The 19,627-nt window shown below is 45.3% G+C and overlaps 1 protein-coding gene across 6 annotated transcripts in view; it reads right to left on the reverse strand.

Moving 5' to 3' along the window:
* NPAS2 (neuronal PAS domain protein 2) overlaps window positions 1–19,627 on the reverse strand; it is a 181,510-nt gene that overhangs the window by 126,972 nt on the left and 34,911 nt on the right. For 2 of the 6 annotated variants that reach the window (XM_060168872.1, XM_060168867.1), the window contains exon 2: window positions 7,475–7,751. The exons of 2 other annotated variants lie outside the window; for them this stretch is intronic. In XM_060168872.1, the coding sequence (XP_060024855.1) occupies window positions 7,475–7,512 (38 nt within the window). In that variant the 5' untranslated portion in view covers window positions 7,513–7,751. Of the gene's footprint in view, window positions 1–7,474; window positions 7,752–19,627 lie in introns of those variants that run through there. 2 more of the 6 variants (XM_060168868.1, XM_060168871.1) reach the window with 2 other exon arrangements.

The raw sequence follows: 19,627 nt of genomic DNA on the forward strand, positions 1-19,627 counted from the left end.
AAAATTCACAATACCTTTTTTTTTTTTTTTTTTTTTAGCGGTACGCGGGCCTCTCACTGCTGTGACCTCTCCCGTTGCGGAGCACAGGCTCCGGACGCGCAGGCTAGCGGCCATGGCTCACGGGCCCAGCCGCTCCGCGGCATGTGGGATCTTCCCGGACCGGGGCACGAACCCGCGTCCCCTGCATCGGCAGGCGGACTCTCAACCACTGCGCCACCAGGGAAGCCCCACAATACCTTTTTAAAGAATCAGTGGTGAGCATTTAAAACCCAGGTTATATTATTTGAACTCGGATAAACTTCAGACAAGTAAACATCGCGCCCTTAGAGCTGGGTATCAATGAAAATCGACAAACTCAACACCAACAACATTAGCAAACATTTCTTGCAACAAAGCAAGGCTGTTACCTGGATACTGTTGGCAGATCACTGAAGGCGTGTATTTCTATTGAGCCTAATGTAATTCCCACTGACGGCTCAAGCCAGGTGATCCTTCCAAAGGAGAAATGACGCAGCCACATCTCTCTCTCGTTTCTTTGTTCAGGTAGGTGTTTTCCCCTAGCTTATGGCTGCGGATCTGTCCCATGTTTTCACCCAACGCTGGAAAGATGGGCCGCTCGTTTCCTGGGTTCTCAGCTGTTTCCAAAGCATGCCTATTTTGTTATGGGGACGCCATCTCCTCTCCGCCCGTAGAAGTCTTGATTAGGCATAAATATCTTGCTCCCGTCTCCTTGCGGAGCTCCTGGGACAGCCCTCTAGATCCTTTCTTCCCCCCTGCGCAGCCTTCCTTGGCATCTGGAGCCCGGGGGCCACTGACCCCTGCACGGCCACGTGCACTGACCCAGTCCTTGGAGACCGTCCTCTGTTGCCGACCGCCCATCTCAGCTGCTACCAAAGAACCTTCCACGGACGCCGGGTAACTCCGAGTCATCACCACTTTTTGCAATCAGCATCGGAGTCCAGAGTGTCCACAAACACACAGCGTTCTGGGCTCAGCTCTACCACCGGTAATCTACAAATTCTGAAGTCCCCAGGCTGTAAGAGTATTCCACTGTGTTTCAGCCCTGTTTGATAAATCTGTTTCCCTTGGTCTCTGGTACTGTACGCTTCCTACAAGCTGGAGTAAAATCAGGAGGGTTCACCAACTGAAGGTAAACCTGTATCTTAGGAAGACGATGGAACTCCCTAAGACATGTCAGGAAGGGTGTTGAACCAAGACTCGTGGCATAGTCACCGCTGGAGGTTGGAGCGATGACCACAGAGTGCAAAAGCGTCAGAAACGCGGATGCAGGGCCCTGTGAAATAGTGAGACGGTCCCTGCAGTTCTCAAATGAGAGTCCCGGGGAAGGCGTGGGGCTGCAGAGCCCACCCAGGGGCGGGGAGGCTGATGAATTATCCATGTTGGATGTAGCAATTCCCACGGCGATCTCGCACCTCCCTTCTGCCTCCGCGGAGTGAAGTGAACATAACTGTCCCCTCTGCCTGGTGGCTCAGGGTCATCAAGATGACGGTGATGAGGGATGTTCGGGGTGAGGGGCTCCTGACGGGGGACCAGGTACAAAGTCAAGTGCACCTGGAAGGCCAAGCCTCTTTATTCTGCCATCAGCTTCTCTGGTCACTGGGGCCACCTGCCCACCTTCACAGCACTTCTTCCCTGAGCCCCGGAGAGCAGGTGACCTCCTCCACCTCCAAGGCCTGAGGAGCTCAGCAGGGGTGGTCCTGTGCCCTGTCTGGCTGTGTGTTCCAGACAGGTGAGACGGCCGAGGAGACGGATGCCAGCGCCGTGTGGCTTTCCTAAGAGAGCTGAGCCATGCCACCAGCACGCAGGCCCATCGCCCCTAGTAACCGCCCTTCCCTCCCAGCCTCTCCACCCATCATGCACCAGCTTCCCATTTAAGCTCTTTATTTGCTACCACCGATGGAAGAGAACTGATAAAAGCTGTGCTTCCCAGATCTGCCTGGGCGGCAGAACTAAGCCGGAGCGCCACTAAAATACAGAGTGCCGGGCCCCTGAGAGATTCAGACACACAGCCTCCTCAGAGCGCCAGGTCCAAAGGAAGAGGCCAACACCTGAGTTCACGTGCCCTGAGGGCCTAGCAGAAGGGAGCGCGGCAGTGACACCCGCTGACCGCATGTCCAGAGCAGCGGAGGTGCCCCGAGGGGCCGGCCTGGGACCACACATTTCTCCACGCAGCTCATTCTGGCCCCCCAAAATGGTACCAGCCACGAGCTTTGGTGCAAAACTTTCAATTGTTCTGTCTGCCCTGCAGAAATGCTGAAAAGTGCATCTATGGCTCCAGTGTGTCACTACAAGGACCAGATCAACGAACCAGCAACGCCCAGCTGACCCCAAAGTAGGCCTCTCTGTCTGAGGTCGGCTGCCGCTCAGGCAGGCCTGCTCTGATTCCATCAAACCCAACAATTAGTGTGGTGAAAGCAGAGAAACGCAAATAATTCAATTCACCGGAGTGTCACGGAAAAACAGGATTTATAGCATTGTGGGTGCTAAAAATAGCTTAAGAGCCCTCACTTGCGAACCCTCTGCACTTCACACGGTTTTCACCTGTCTCCGTTTCCCTTCTGTGCTAACATCATGTGGTTTGAAATTTGCTTTCCGCAGTGTTTGATTCCATGTGGGTGTTTTTTGCCTCATCCATCTTCCTTTGTGTTACTTCAAGGGGAAAATAGCCCTGGGAAAGCTTTTATGCCGTCTGCCATTGTTCTGTATTTAAGTACAAGAGTACACGCTGCTTAACCGGGGCCTTCAGACCAGGCCGACTGGCAAATTCCATAAGCTTTAAATCTTTGTTAAAAATGCCAAAGTAAATCACCTCCGGTCTACAAAGCCAGCAGAACACAGCCCTGCCCACACTTTCAGGTCTCAACAAGTGTATGCTTCCAGGGACCACACAGGTCTGATTCTGTCCAGCCTCAGGAAAGGAGCTGTCCCTTCTCACCCTTCTGAGAGCCCAAGTAACGAGGCTTCAAACCCACCTCTGCGTGATCCCCCAGTGTCGGGTGTGTGTCTTCTTAAGTTTTTTTTTTTTCAACTGCGGTAAACTATACATAACATACAATTTCCCATCTTAGCCTTTTTTAAGTGTACACATTCACAGTGTTGTGTAACCATCACCGCCATCCATCTCCGGAATTCTTCCAGTACCCCAAACTGAAACTCTGTAGCCATTAAGCACTAACTCCCCGCCGGCCACTGGCAGCCACCATGGAACTTCGTGTTTTTATGAACCTGACAAACCTTAGGAACCTTGTACAGGTGGGATTGTGCAATGCTGTCCTTTTAACCCTGGCTTCTTTCACTCAGCACAATGTCTTTTTTTTTGGAGTATAATTGCTTTACAATGTTGTGTTAGTTTCTGCTGTACAATGAAGTGAATCAGCTATGTGTATACATATATCCCCTCCCTCTTGGGCCTCCCTCCCACTCCCCCCATCCCACCCATCTAGGTCATCACAGAGCACCGAGCTGAGCTCCCTGTGCTATGCAGCAGGTTCCCACTAGCTAGCTATTTTACACATAGTACTGTATTTATGTCAAAACTAATCTCCCAATGCATCCCACCCTCCCCTCCCACCCCCGTGTCCACACGTCTGTTCTCTACCGCTGTGTTTCTATTCCTGTCCTGCAAATAGGCTCACCTGTACCATTTTTTCTAGATTCCACATATATGCATTAATATACGATAGTTTTCTCTTTCTGACTTACTTCACTCTGTATGACAGACTCTAGGTCCATCCACATCTCTACAAATGACCCAATTTCGTTCCTTTTTATGGCTGAGTAATATCCCATTATATATATGTACCGCATCTTCTTTATCCATTCATCTGTCGATGGACACTTAGGTTGTTCCCATGTCCTGGCTATTGTAAATAGTGCTGCAATGAACACTGGGGTACATGTGACTTTTTGAATTATGACCCATCTCCTAGAGTAATGAAAATAAAAACAAAAGTAAGCAAATGGGACCTAATGAAACTTAAAAGCTTTTGCACAGCAAAGGAAACCATAAACAAGATGAAAAGACAACCCTGAGAATGGGAGAAAACATTTGCAAATGAAGCAATGGACAAAGGATCAATCTCCAAAATATACAAACAGCTCATGCAGCTCAATATCAAAAAAACAAACAACGCAATCCAAAAATGGGTGGAAGACCTAAACAGACATTTCACCAAAGAAGATATACAGATGGCCAAGAAGCACGTGAAAAGATGCTCAACATCACTAATCGTTAGAGAAATGCAAATCAAAACTACAATGAGGTATCACCTCACACCAGTCAAAATGGCTATCACCAAAAAATCTACAATAAATGCTGGAGAGGTGTGGAGAAAAGGGAACCCTCTTGCACTGTTGGTGGGAATGTAAATTGATACAGCCACTATGGAGAACAGTATGGAGGTTCCTTAAAAAACTAAAAATAGACCTACCATATGACCCAGCAATCCCACTACTGGGCATATACCCTGAGAAAACCATAATTCAAAATGCACAATGTCTTCATGGTTCATCCATGTTGCAGCATGTGTCAGAATTTCCTTCCTTTTCATGGCTGCATAATATTCCCATGTGTGTGTGTATATGCCATGCGTGCTTACGGTTTTGCTTCTGCAAATGATGAAAAGAACTCTTTTCAACCTGCCAACATGTCCAGGATTCCAAACTCAGTTTCAATAACTACAAACTTGACAGACAAATTATCCAGCAGGAGGCCCACCACATGGTCACAAGAGTCTATCCACCCCGCTTGGGGCTGTGGCCTGGAACCTGGTATTAGAGCACCCGAAATTCTAGGTTAGCAGCCAGCCTGTGGTGAAGAGCCCCAGGGTTCTGGGCGTTCCCTGCCTTTACCACACTGCAGGGCTGTAAGAGAGCTTGCAGAAAACTGATGTCTTACTTTATTTTTATCTCTTAAAATCGTAATTGCTATATAAGAATTGCAAGTTTCTCTGCTGAAGCAGAAACCATGCCTCCAGCCTGGGTGAGGCAACGTGGGGTGCTCAGCACATGGCAAGTTCAAGTGTAATCAATCTTTGTCACACTCCACTGTGCAGGTTTTATTCCACTACTCTTCTCTACTTGCTGGACAATCAAGCCTTGATTACACATTTAAAACCGCCCTCTGATAAAAAGCAACCAGAGGCCCCTCCCATTTTTCAGGTTCACTGAACTGTGAAGCTACTTTCTGTCCTTAAGCACTTCTGAAGCTCCATAAGGCTGTAGAAAGTTCCAACAAGGAGCAACAGAGAAGACACAACACCTATATAAAGGGTGGTGACTGGGATTATGAGTTTACTCAGACCTTCCATGACGTGGGTCCAGCAACCCTGCTTATTGTGTAAACCAAACAAATCCCCGTTGAATTATTATAAAATTAAACACTTAATAACATAATTCTAAAATATTTAGAGGTGACATTAATAAGTGAAGTGGCATTTGAACAAAATGTAAAGAATAGAAGAAAACACAGAAGCTTAAAGGACAACATGGCTGAACTGGCGTGTATCACTGGTGATCTTGTGTGCGTATTTCCATTAACTCTGCAATTTGAAGCCAGGTAGAAAAAAAGCCATCTATTCATAGAGTACTCTTGCAAGATTGAAATTGTGTTGAGAAAATGAGCCATACTGAACAATTCTTAAAGATAGGTGTATTCTCAAAGAACTTTTAATTGGCATCTGTTTATTTGTTAATTTTTTTTTTGTGCACAGAACCAGTAGGTCTTTGGTACCTACTGGAACATAGTCTGCCAGTCACAACAGATATGCAGACAAATAATTCTGTCTCTGTCTCTGCAGACAGATAAAGTCATTGTGTGATGTAACAGAAGCGCCAAGGTGGTGGGGCTTAGAAATCTGGGATGGCTTCCTGGAGGTGGTGGCTGAGTGCTGGGTAAACAGAGTTGGTAGAAAAGGTAACAGTCACCTTTCTGGGCTTCTCATGCAGTGTTCAGCCACAGAACAAGCCAAAAGCAGTCACTGAAGGCCCACCATATTGAGGATGTTTCTAGAATCCATTTTTTTAAAAAAGGAACTTACAGATAGCCTCAGCAGGGAAAAAGAGATATGGGACAATTATCAATATTAATGAAACCTGAAAAAATAGTATCTGTCTACCATTTATTTGCCCTGTTTTGGTGCTTTGAACCCATCACGGTTACTCCTCAAACAAAACAGAAGTTTGTTATTGTGATGTCCATTTTACAGATGAGGAAACACGAGGTCAGAAAAATTAAATAACATGATAGTGGCTAACACGTGAAGGCCTCCTAGGTTCCAGGTACTGTTCTAGGTACTTTAATACATTTGATCTCATTTTATCATGTTAGTGGCCCTCTGACCCCTTTACCCAGATGAGGAAACTGAGGCACGGAAAGACTAAGTGACTTGTCCACAGTCACCAGCTAGTTAGTGGCACTGCCACCAAGCGGTCTGGCTCCACAGTCCATGCTCCTGGCCATGAGGCCATCAACAGCCTGTGTTCCTTCAGCTATAGATGAGCCTCTTCTGCAAAACAGGCATTGTTTTCGGTATAAATTAATTCTCCACTGTTCAAGATTTTGCTTTAAAAGAAAAGCTCCTCTAATGCCATTAAGTGCTATTTAACTTCACTAAAATAGTGTTTTACATGTTTGTTGTTGTCTTATTTCCAAGACTATATCTGCTGCTTGAAACGTGTATTTGCCATGAATATGTAAATAGATGGAGGCAAGATAGCTGTCTTCCCCAGAAGGTCTGAAACTGAAGACCCATTCCAGGGTGGAGGAAGGCTCCTGATGGAGCACAAAAACCATCAGAGTCTAACTTCATTAAGGGAGGGTTTCTCAGGGCACATCACGCACTGTCTTTTAACAAGCAGAGATGCATTTCTAGTGTTTCAAAGGGCAAATGAGGACCAGGCTTAGGAGAGGAGGGAGCCATCGGGGGAGCAAGGCTTGAGCTGGTGGGGCTGTGAGTGCAGGTAATGCAGAAGGGGCATCTGGATACAGGATGCTCCAGGGAGGAGCTGAAGGAGGGGAGAGTAGCCTAGTGAGGCCTCAGAGCAGGGCCAGCAAATGCTTTCCGTAAAGGGATAGATAGTAAATATTTTCAATTTTGTGGGTGGGACATTACGGTGCAAAACAAACGGGCATGGCTGTGTCCCAATAAAACTTTATTTACAAAAACAGGCTGTGGGTGAGATACATCTGCAGGCTGTATGCCAGCCCCTGCCTTAGAGCCGGGGGGCGGGGTGCTGAAAAGGGGTGACAGGATGCCTGGGGCAGTGTGGCAGGACACTAGCCTCTCCTGGGAGGAGGCTGCCAGAACAGCAGTGACGAAGAGCAAAGAGTCATGGATCTCGGGCCTGAGTGATACAGGACGTGACCCTTCCAAAGTCCAAGGTGCCACTAAGGGTCACACAGCTCAATTCAGAGGCACAAAAGGAAGCACCGAGCCCCTGCAGGAATCGTCACCTGGAGGCGTCTGCAGCATCAGCCTTTGCCACATCCATGTCTGCTGGTGTCCGTACAGCCCCTCTCACTAGAGTGATGCCTGGGCTGGGGGTGTTGAAGGACCAAGGATGTGGAAGAAGACGGGGCCCGTCCACGCCACCCTTCGGTTGAGCAACTGGATGGAAGAGGCATCTGCGAGAGACAAGATGGCGACCCTTGGCCTTCACAGTAGAGAACGCGGATTAACCGTACATGGTTCTAATTCCAGATACTTTGGACAACCCTCTGCTGAAGTCAACTAAAAATGAAGGATAAAAAAGAATATCCAAATCACTGCTGAGCTGATAAGAAAACAGGAGTCTGTACAGGCCAAACACAGAGTGGAGGTAGGGGTCCTGGGAGTAAATGAGGTTGAAGCTAGGTTCTCCTAGGAGGCGAACCCTGGTGACCTTGACCTTTGATATGACACTGTGTAGAATGAGGCAGAAGGAAAGAGACAAAGCCTGTCCGTGTTGGGAATCCAATAGGAGACCCTTGCATAAAGCTAAGGAGGGCTATGATCAGTGTGGATGGGAATGAGAAGGATTACACAGAAGGGACAGGAAGGAATTTGCATTTTTCAATCCCAAGGAGAAAAATCATCTCTTCCAAACAGTCATAATCACAAGATGGTCTTCACATAGGTTTCAGGCCCAAATTCCACTTGTGTGATTTGAAAATCTATAAGAGAATTTAAGTGGTTTCAGGTTGACAGGACTCAGGTGCAGAGCAGAACAAACCCAAATCCTCTGTAGAGGAAAGTAACCTTAACCCAAGCTTCAAAAAATTTTCACAGATCAAGTTCCAAAGGATATGAGCCCAGTCAAAATTTACAAAATGTGCAAGGAAAAAGGACACCTGCAGAAACAATAAAGAGCATAATCAGATTTGCAATGATTCCAAGTATTGGAGGGATCACACCTAAACTATAAAATGAGTATGTTTACTATGTATAAAGATATAAACAAGAGGCCTGAAGATAAAAACAAGGAACAAGGAATTACTAAAAAGGAAGACAAAACATTTTGAAATTCTGACAAAGGAAGAAAGAATAAGAATATACTCATTTAAATTACCCAATGGACTGGTTAAAATTAAGTTGAGACACAGGTGGAGCATGAATCAGTAAAGTTTAAGACAGATTTGAAGAAATGATCTAGACTGCAGAATAGAGAGACAAAAAGACGGAAGACAGAAAAGGTAATTTAAGAGCTACAGAGGGCAATGAGGTCTGCCAGACAGAGATCTAATACATGTCAAACTGGTTCTAGTAAGAGATACTGGAGAGAATGGTGAACAGGAAATATTCAAAAGAAAAATTTCCAAAATTTATGAAAAACATGAATCTTTAGATTCAGGAAGCCCAATGATCCTAAGTGGAATAAATAAGAATGTATCTACTCCTAGAGACAATCACCATGAAACTGCAGACTATCAAAGCCAAAGAGGTGATCTTACGTGAAGCCAGAGAGAGAAAACATTGAACACCTAAAAAGGAACAACAACTGGATTGGTGCCAGACTTTGCAAGCCCAACAGTGGAGGCCAGATAACAAGAAAATATTAACTTCAACGTGATGAGAGAACATAACCATCATTCTAGAGTTGTTTACCCAACAAAAATGTCTTTCAAGAATTGAGATAAAATTGAGATTTCAGATGCAGGAAAAAAAAGGAGTCTCCACTAACAAGCTCTCACCAAACTAAATTCTAAATGATATCCTTCAGATAAAGGGAAATTATCCCAGATGGGAGTTCTAAGAGGCAAGAAGAAATGGTGGGAAAAGATATTGTGCTTTACACTAATAATAATAATAATAATAATAATGACCCATTTAGGGTGCAAAGAGATGGAAATAAAATGGTGGATAACAACAGCATGTACGTAATAAATCATTCTAAGGTCCTTGTGTTCGGTGGGAAGAAGAAAACTATTATTAATATTGAACTCTGGTAAGTAGTCATGTTAAAATACTAGAGTAATCATTAAACTCAGAGGCACAGACATTATAAATTCAAATTAGAGGGAAAAATGTAATGAAGTGAAAAAGAAAAAATCCAAAAGGAGGAAGAAAAAGAGAAAAAAGGAAGCAGAAAGAGTGGGACAAATATCAAGTATACTATAAAATGATTAAAAATAAATTAAAGGGACTTCCCTGGTGGTCCAGTAGCTAAGACTCCACACTCCCAATGCAGGGGGCCCAGGTTCGATCCCTGGTCAGGGAACTAGATCCCACACGCCGCAGCAAAGATCCCACACGCGGCAACGAAGATCCCGCATGCCTCAACTAAGACCCGGTGCAGCCAAATAAAGAAATAAATACTTTAAAAAAGAGTTCTTAAAAAATAAATTAATTAAAATATCTCAGTAATCATAATAAAGATATGGACTATTCTCTCCAGTTTAAAAAAGTGATCATCAGACTTGCTTATTAAGAAAACAGGAAATGTTGTTTACCAGAACATTTCTGAAATGTAAGAACAGAGAACTAAAAAGTGAAAGGAGAAAAAACAAATCCCAGCTAAATACTAACAAAATAAATATGGTGTGCCTCTATTAATATCAGATAGATAGACTTTAAGGCAATAAGCACAACTAGAAATAAGAGAGGGTCAGAGAATATTATAAGTTTCAATTCACCTGGAAGATTAAAGAACCCTAAACTTATATGCACCTAACAACAGAGCATCAAAATATATAAAGCAAAAAGTAATGGACTATAAGGAGAAACTGACAACTCTTCTATCACACTCACATGTTTGACATATCTCATTTCATAAATGATATATCAGGCAATACGACCATTAGTATATATACAACATCATCGAATGGCAGAGATCTAATGGACATACATGAAATATTGCACCCAATAATGGGAGACTGAACACTCTTTTCAAGCACACAGAAAACAAATACTGACCATCTAGAAAGTTGCTTTTTTAGGTCAGAGTACGCTGTTTTTCAGTGTTCCTAACAGAGGATTTGGAGCAACTTTTCAAAGTCAACTAGTTGTAAGGTGACCAGATACCACGCTGGTTACAAAATAACTTAATCTGTAAGCTATTGCCTTTAGAACAGTGTGCCTGATATCATCAAAGAGAACAAGCTCTGTTTTCCTCACTCATACTCAGCTCCCTGGACATCTCCCCCCAAGGCAAACAAGAAACAGTACAGAAGCTACAACCACCAAAGTGACCACTGAGAATCTAGAGAAAAGATTTATCTCATCCAGAATATTGGATGGATGATGGCTTGTTACTGTCTAGAATGTAAGTACAATGAGAGCAAGAATCTCTGTCTTGTTTACAGACAGATCAATGTCTGGCACGTTACAGCACTCAGTAAATATGCTTGAATGATGGGATGCACATGAACAAAAATGATACCCCTACTACTAGGTGTCCTCTTGCCTTTCCTTGGGGCACTGTAATAATTCTGAACATTTTGTGGTATATGTCCTATTTGGCAAGTGAGTGGCCTAATCATCCTGCATTCAGGTTCAGACACGATTTTCAAAGAGAAAGCACCAGCATCTGTGTTCATCTCCACATGCCAGGTTAACTCTGAGGCTGCTGGACGTAGAGGTTCCTTGACGGAAATATCTGGGCCTGCGGATGGGGGTAAGCTTTGCTGGAAAAAGCAGAAAGGGGGCTGGATAAGAGGAAAATGAACTCAGCTCTACTTCCCTAGTATTTCTTTTTCCAGGGAGGGGAATGAAATCACAGAGTAAACAAGTGACTCATGACAAACTGTGTCAGGAGCATTCAAAGAGAAAAGCAGAAGGTAGACAGGAATCCTTTGCATTGATCGATTGTTCTCTTTTATCCTTTCTGGCCTCAACTCCTTTGTCATGCTGCTCACTCCAGGTCCAATCTTCCAGCCCTGACTGATGGCACAGCTCCGTTCCAGCTGACTGTGTGTTTAGACAGCAGGGATCAATGCCAGGCAATGAGGAGAGAAACAGTCCATTCATAAGGGGAAGAGCTGAGTGTGAACACAGATGAGGGGGTGGAGGGGACACTGGGGAGTCAGGCTGGGGGTCGGGTCACTGGCTGGAGTCAAAGTCGGTAAAGAGTCAGGAATATGCAGTTATCAGGGCCAGAGTCTAGGCAAGCACTTGGGAAGGTCAACAGGTCTATGTGGAGTCAGCTCAAGGTCTCCCTCTGCAGCATTGCTCCGGGTTCCAGCCTTCTAAAACTTACAAAGTCCTGGTCCAAACAGGAGATCCTTGTTCCCCAAATGCCAGTTGTCCTTCCTATCCAGAGCGCCCTTGGTTGCCAAGTCAAGCGGAAGCATGACCTTGTGCACGAGGTTGAAGATTCAGTGAACAGCCCCAAGCTCCTGGAGCTGCCCCTTTTCTAAATTCTTCTCTGACACAGGGCCAAAGGGTTGGGTTTTTGACTAGGGTTCTGTTTGTTCAAGAGCTCACCTTCTTATTTCAATCGGCGTCGTGGTGGTGGTCTGTGTGACCAGGTTGCCCGAGTTGAGCAGAGGTATCGTACAAAGTAGAACACGTCAGTGACCCCTGGTCAGGGAACCACGTGAGCTGCCCAGAGGACAAGAGCAGGTCAGTAGAGCTTTCACACCACCTAAGCAGACAGGAGGCCAGACTGTGTCCCCAGGACAGAGGGAAGGTTGAAGGTGGCCCAAGCATCACACCAGCTTGGGCAGGCAGCAGAGCACACTTCCTCACAGGGACTGTCAACACCTTGGCACGGAGAACAGACTTTTAGTTGAGTTCAGGGTTCTTACGTTCAAGAATATCCTGGTTCAACTAACTGCTGTACATTAGCAGTTTTCAAAGAGTGGACCAGTGACCCCTGGGGTGCTCATGACCTTTTCAGAAGAGCCAAACTATTTTATAATAATACATAGACGTTATTTGTCTTTTTCAATCTCATTTTCTCAAGAGTGTGCAGTGGAGTCTTTCAGAGGATGTTAACAGGTGACACCTCCCTTCTGGTGACAATAAAAAGATTTGCAAAAATTCAAACGATGCCACCGTTCTCGCTAAATTATACTGTTTGAGGAAACACAGTATTTTTATGTTAGAATGCAATGCACTTTTCACTATTTATTTTTTAACATCTTTATTGGAGTATAATTGCTTTACAATGGTGTGCTAGTTTCTGCTGTATAACAAAGTGAATCAGCTGTACATATACATACATCCCCATATCTCCTCCCTCTTGCGTCTCCCTCCCACCCTCCCTATCCCACCCCTCTAGGTGGACACAGAGCACCGAGCTGATCTCCCTGTGCTATGCGGCTGCTTCCCACCAGCTATCTATTTTACATTTGGTAGTGTATATATGTCCATGCCACTCTCTCACTTCGTCCCAGCTTACCCTTCCCCCTCCCTGTGTCCTCAAGTCCATTCTCTACATCTGCATCTTTACTCATGTCCTGCCCCTAGGTTCTTCAGAACCTTTTTTTTTGTTTTTAGATTCCATATATATGTGTTAGCATACAGTATTTGTTTTTCTCTTTCTGACTGACTTCATTCTGTATGACAGTCTCTAGGTCCATCCACCTCACTACAAATAACTCAATTTCACTTCTTTTTATGGCTGAGTAATATTCCATTGTATATATTGCCACATTTTCTTTATCCATTCATCTGTCGACGGACACTTGGGTTGCTTCCATGTCCTGGCTATTGTAAACAGAGCTGCAGTGAACACTGTGGTACATGACTCTTTTTTGAATTATGGTTTTCTCAGGTTCACTATTATTTAATGAATTAAAAATTATTTTAAATGTTTCTCAGTTTTAATTTCCAAGATGGTAAATATCCATGGATACAAGCCACATAAACAAAAACTGGGGGACGCTCAACAGTTTTTAGGAGTGTAAAGGGGTCCCAAGATCAATAATTTTGAGAACGTCTGCTCTTTACCTTCACTGTAAATCCCGTTCACAAGCCTTGACAGTTGCCTGAAACGCTTAGCAGTCTCTTTACAGCAGAAAGCAGTGCTATGCTACATTTTTTTGGTTATGTAGATGAATGAACAATATAAATGACTCGGCAACCATTTTTCAATGTCATCTTCCCTCTGCCTCAGAAATGGCTTGGCCTATGTTCTAAAGCTGGGCTCCCAGGGAATTATTTATTCCAGGGAGCTGCTAGCTGGTCATATGGGAAATTCATTCTCAACTCATCACCATCAGATGCTGTAGAGGTTTTATTTATATCTTCTTCAGAGGCAGAGAATCTTATTATATCACAATATTTTGGAAAATATCAAGGAAGTTTACGAGCAATTCAGATATACTCCTAATGTTTTATCTCGATGGACCACTGACTCTAGGATTTAAGGTAACTTGATAATTACTAAACAATAACCACAAAATGTGGAGCTGACATTCAGATAAGACCTCGTTCCTCTTTTCATATTTTATTCGCCCAATAACTACCCACAAGGGACTTCCCTCGTGGCACAGTGGTTAAGAATCCGCCTGCCAATGCCGGGGACATGGGTTCGATCCCTGGTCCAGGAAGATCCCACATGCCACAGAGTAACTAAACCCGCGAGCCACAACTACCGAGCCCGCGTGCCACAGCTACTGAAGCCCACACGCCTAGAACCCATGCTCCGCAACAAGAGAAGCCACTGCAACGAGAAGCCCGCGCACCGCAACAAAGAGTAGCCCCCGCTCACCACCACTAGAGAAAGTCCGTGCGCAGCAACAAAGACCCAACGCAGCCAAAAATAAATAAATAAATAAAATTAACTAATTTAAAAAAACTACCCACAAATCAACAAGCCAGAAAAGATAAAAGGAATCCCACATGTGCTCTGAATTATTTATAACTTCCAAAGAAATATGATGCTAAGTCATAATAATGTAAGTCAACCAAATTCCCAACTAAGCACCTAGTTTCTGATATTTCAAGTGCAATACGCATCCCATCTTGACAACATCTCAGCAAAGCATTTTCACAAGACCAGTCTTAATGCAGTAGAAAGGTTTTCATTCATTCATTTCTTGCAATTCCTCAGTGCTGGGCTGTGTTCAGCTCAGGTTAGGGAGTGTGACAAATTAAGATGTGCTTTAGGGCCGAAGTGTGCCTTCAGGGAGGGTAGAGTCTACGAGAGAGAGCTGTACAGCAATGATCACATTACAAAGCGGAATCTAGGGAGTTCTGTATCAATTAGATACTTAGTAGGAGCTATAAGAGCGCCCAGATGGAAGAGACTTACATAAGGATGGGCAAAATGGCAAAGATATAAAATAGGTGCACCAAAAGCGTTTCTTCACTGTTGGATGAAAATGGTCCAGCTGTATTTAAATATGCAACACCCTAGCGTCCATAATTTCCCATTCCTGCGTTTAGACTTGCAGGAGGAAAGACAGAAAAGCTATTTAAAGTCCTTCACATGCCACTGATTTTTGTTTGTTTTAATTTATTTAATTTATTTAGTTTTGGCTGCGTTGGCTCTTCGCTGCTGCTGGTCGCGGGCTTTCTCCAGTTGCGGCGAGCAGGCGCTACTCCCATCCCAAGGCTGGGCTCTCTCCCTTGTGACCCAACAACACCGTTTCACTAACAGCTCGAGACAAGCAGCTGTGACTAATGTCGCTAAAAGGCGGTGTAAGGAGACAGTCACACAGGTCTCAGACAGCTACCTCTCCTCGGGTCGTGAGGGCACAAAACGGGATCTGTACGTGGTGACCCCTGTAAAGGAAGGCTCTCATTAAGGGTAAGCGGAGCGCCGTCTACATCCTTCCCCACAGACCTGCAGCCAAACTGGCGATGCGTAGAAACCAGACCCTACACACAGTTCAGGCATGATGAACAGGAACAGTGACTGGGACTCGCTGAAAAAAGGATGCCTGTGGACAACGTAAAATCTCTGAGCCAAACCTGAAACCCGCCTTCCTAGTCTCCCAAGGATTCAGGAGGGTCACGATAAGGAAGCACTGGGATGGGGAGTGTTGGGCCATGGGCTGCGGCATCCCCGGGCCCCCTCCACTACCATGCGTTCTACATGGACCCCGTCTGGCCATGGCACCAGCCCTGGCACGGCACTCGCTTTCCAGTTGGCCTCCCAGCTTCCCAGCTACAGTTAATGCCAGTCCTTGATTTTTAAATAAAATTTAACTTGAGGCGCTGCAAGTCCTCAACTTTGCTTTTCACACAAAAGCCAACGTTAAAAGCAGCCCCACGACCATCAGTAAAACTGGCCGTTTCTGATTTAGAGGCAAAAATCACTCCGTAAACATTTGCTTTGGCAAAAATGCCAAAGCAAACAACATCCACCTCTACTGCGACGACTGAACTCAGCGAGTGAAAGCCGGAGCCCCGTCTCACGGCTTGTCTGGGGAGCGGGTCTGGGGTGACACAACCGCTGTGTGTTTGCGTGCTAAGCGTCCACGTAGCCGCAGATCTGACGCCGGCCTTCTGGGGTTGGCAGGCGTTCTGCTTCCAGTATTTTCCTTTCACCCTCTGATGGGCTGTGGGAAAGCCATGATTGTAAGTCTTCTTATTAGGGCTTCTTTACCTACATTCTGTTTTCAGTAATCCCTCGTCAAGCTTAATTTTGAGAAAATGTGTTTTTTGACGGCAATCATTTTAGGTACTGCATATTACACATGTATGTACACGTATGTGCACACACGTTTATTTTAACACATGTACAGTTCAGTACAGAATCCCTAACACACAAAGTGTGACAATTACTGTTGAGGTCTTCCCAGTCTGCTGGGGTCGGGTTGTCACGCGTAATGCAGGGAGGCAATCTGTTTACACTCCTCCTCCTTTTTTTTTTTTAAACATCTTTATTGGAGTATAATTGCTTTACAATGGTGTGTTAGTTTCTGTTTTATAACAAAGTGAATCAGTTATACATATACATATGTTCCCATATCTCCTCCCTCTTGCATCTCCCTCCCTCCCACCCTCCCTATCCCACCCCTCTAGGTGGTCACAAAGCACCGAGCTGATCTCCCTGTGCTATGCGGCTGCTTCCCACTAGCTACCTATTTTACATTTGGTAGTGTATATATGTCCATGCCACTCCCAGCTTACCCTTACCCTTCCCCATATCCTCAAGTCCATGCTCTAGTAGGTCTGCGCCTTATTCCTGTCCTGCCCCTAGGTTCTTCATGACCATTTTTTTTTTTTTAGATTCCATATATATGTGTTAGCATACGGTATTTGTTTTTCTCTTTCTGACTTACTTCACTCTGTATGACAGACTCTAGGTCCATCCACCTCACTACAAATAACTCAATTCCGTTTCTTTTTATGGCTGAGTAATATTCCATTGTGTATATGTGCCACATCTTCTTTATCCATTCATCTGTCGATGGACACTTGGGTTGCTTCCATGTCCTGGCTATTGTAAATAGCGCTGCAGTGAACATGGTGGTACATGTCTCTTTTTGAATTATGGTTTGCTCAGGGTATATGCCCAGTAGTGGGACTGCTGGGTCACATGGCAGTTCTATCTGTTGTCATGAGTAATGCAGGGAGGCAATCTGTTTACACTCCTCTTTCTTGATTAAATGGATCAAAGGTGAGTTCAGGAAACAGGCCCCCGGGTTTGAACTCTGTTGTGAAAATGCCAAGCGCTTGCCAAGAGCTGCAGAAAGAAGACAACGCAGTTTGCAAGCGTGAGGGAGAAGCTGTTACAGCCAGGAAGGCCCGATTCAAAGCCTGCCCATGAGGCCCTCATATATGTGGCCAAACCTCATGAGTCCCGGGTCCATAGCTCCAGCCCAGGTCTCTCTTCTGAGTTCCAGGCTCCTGTGTCCACCTGCCCCCTTCCCTGGCTGCCTGGATGTGCAGAGCTCTCGAGGGTCGCAGACCCAAACAGGAACTCGTGACCTACCCTGCCCCGTTTTTCTTATTCCAGGAAAGGACACCTCCATTCTCCCCCGCAGTCACTCCCCACATCCCACCACCACCTGTCAGTTCTAGCTTTAAAGTCTTCCTTCAATCCGTCCCCACTTTCCATCTGCAATGTCACGATCTCGCCCGAGCCACCGGACTGAGCGACAGCAAACAGCCTCCCCATGGCCTCCCCGATTCTCTTGCCTGTGCCTCATGGCACCCCTCAAAGGCAGCCACGGTAATATTTAAAAAATGCCCATCAGATCAGGTCACTCTCCAGCGCAGAGCCCTTCAGTATGATGCTCCTCATTAAAGGGCCGCAGGCTGATTGCAGGACCAGAGCAGGGAAAGGACAGGGTGGGTCTGGAACAGCTCACTGTGTCAGAAAGTAAGACGCACTCAAAGACTGATGGGGACACGTCCAAAACCAGCTCGAGAGGGCTCTCACTGACCAAACCAGGGGCAGTCTGAACATCCAAATTGTAATTTATTGAATAAAGCAGGAATCCACGAAATCTTACTGATACAAAGGAATGGACGAACGAACAAATGAATGAATAAGGGAGAAGGAGAGCTCCTCCTCCAAGTAGATTGCCAACTGCTACATGTAGAAGGGATGAAGGAATTTGAAACTTACCACCTGGCAACCGCCCTAGTAATGACTGTGTCGAGCAAGAAGCATCAATGGATACTAAACCTAAGAATCAATGGATACTAAACCCTTCATAAGAAACAGTAAGTTTAGCTAGCCTCAAAATATCTTTTAATACTTATTAGTTAAAAGGACGAAAGAGTTCCGTGGAGAAACCTGGCAACACAGCCTTCACTGAGCGATCAAAGTTAATGTCACTAGTAATGGGGCTGATGGATGGCCTGGCCTTTTGCTGTGTTGTATCACTCTGTGCTTTCCTGCCAAAAACACATCATCTGAATCAGACCATTAGGACACATCTGCCAAACCCAAATGGAGGGTCATTCTAGAAAGTAAACGAGCTGTCATCTTCCAAAACGTCTAGGCCACAGAAAACAAGTGAAGACTTAGGAACTGTCCCAGATGGAAGAGACAAGTACATGCAGGATGGGAACCTGGACTGGAGTCTAGACCATCAGGGACATGAGTGGGAGGGTCTGCAAAATTTCAGCGGGGGTCTGAGGCTCTGAGGGCACTACTGTATCAGTGTTAATTGCCTTATTTGGATGATTGTACAATGGACACAGAGGAATGTGTCCTTCGGCACCATATCAGCAACTCACCTCCAAATGCTTTAGTAAAAAACAGTCCTATGTACGTAGAGAGCACAGTAAGGCAGGTGTGATAAAACACTGGCAGGAATTCTTAGCGCAGGCTCTGAGAAAGCTAGCTGGACGGTGTTTGCAACTTTTCTCTACGTTTGAAATTACTCAGAATAAAAAGTTCAAACACACAAACTTTCATGACTTCCCCATTAAACTCAGGACAGAATGGTGAAGAAGCACCCTCAGGCCGTTGGTAATCTGGTCCCTGCGTAACTCTAACCGCCCCATAAGTCACATTTCGGTCTCCCCCCACCCCAGGCCTCTATATACGTTGTTCTTTCTGCTTGGAAACGCCCCCTTCTCTGCTTCACTGCTCCATTCAGGCCTCGGTTTAAACGTCACTTCCTCAGAAAGGCCATTCCCTGTCCTTAGACTGGATCAAGTTCTCCATCACTATGCGATACCCTACGTTGGTTTTAGGGATCGTCCGTTTAATGCCCCTCCCCACTCCCCACCAGTCAATAAGCTCTGGGTTCTACTGGTTTTCCTCCCCTTCCTTGCCCAGGGTCCATGCACAGTGTCTGGAGAAAAGGAGCCACTCAACAACAGATGAGTGGATTTTTGTTATTTGACTCCTATACCGTGTTTTCTTGAGACCTTGATCTTGCCAGCCTTACTTCGTTCCACCAAACAAGTTACGGCACAGGGAAACCAGCCCACAGAGCTGAAGAGGTTCTTTAAATCCAAATAAACAGGACTGAATGAGTACAGGGACATGTAGAACGATGACCCCTAATGACTTAAAACAACCGATGTCAGTAATTAGGACTCTTTTCATAGTACAGAAAAGGTGACTTAAAAAAAACTTAAGCACTAATTAATTTCACATAATAGTCACCCTGGGACCTACTGTGAGAGCTGCCGTTAACGATGTATTTTCCTGTAATTAATTTTTATGTGCATCCTCGGGGCTCCCGTCACCTTCTCTGGAATTACTCCTTGATCCCTGAGCCTAACACTTCCATCCCGTCTACATCCATCAGGCCAGCCTTCCCTGTAAA

The sequence above is a fragment of the Lagenorhynchus albirostris genome, chromosome 13, assembly GCF_949774975.1.
Source record: "Lagenorhynchus albirostris chromosome 13, mLagAlb1.1, whole genome shotgun sequence".
Taxonomy (NCBI): domain Eukaryota; kingdom Metazoa; phylum Chordata; class Mammalia; order Artiodactyla; family Delphinidae; genus Lagenorhynchus; species Lagenorhynchus albirostris.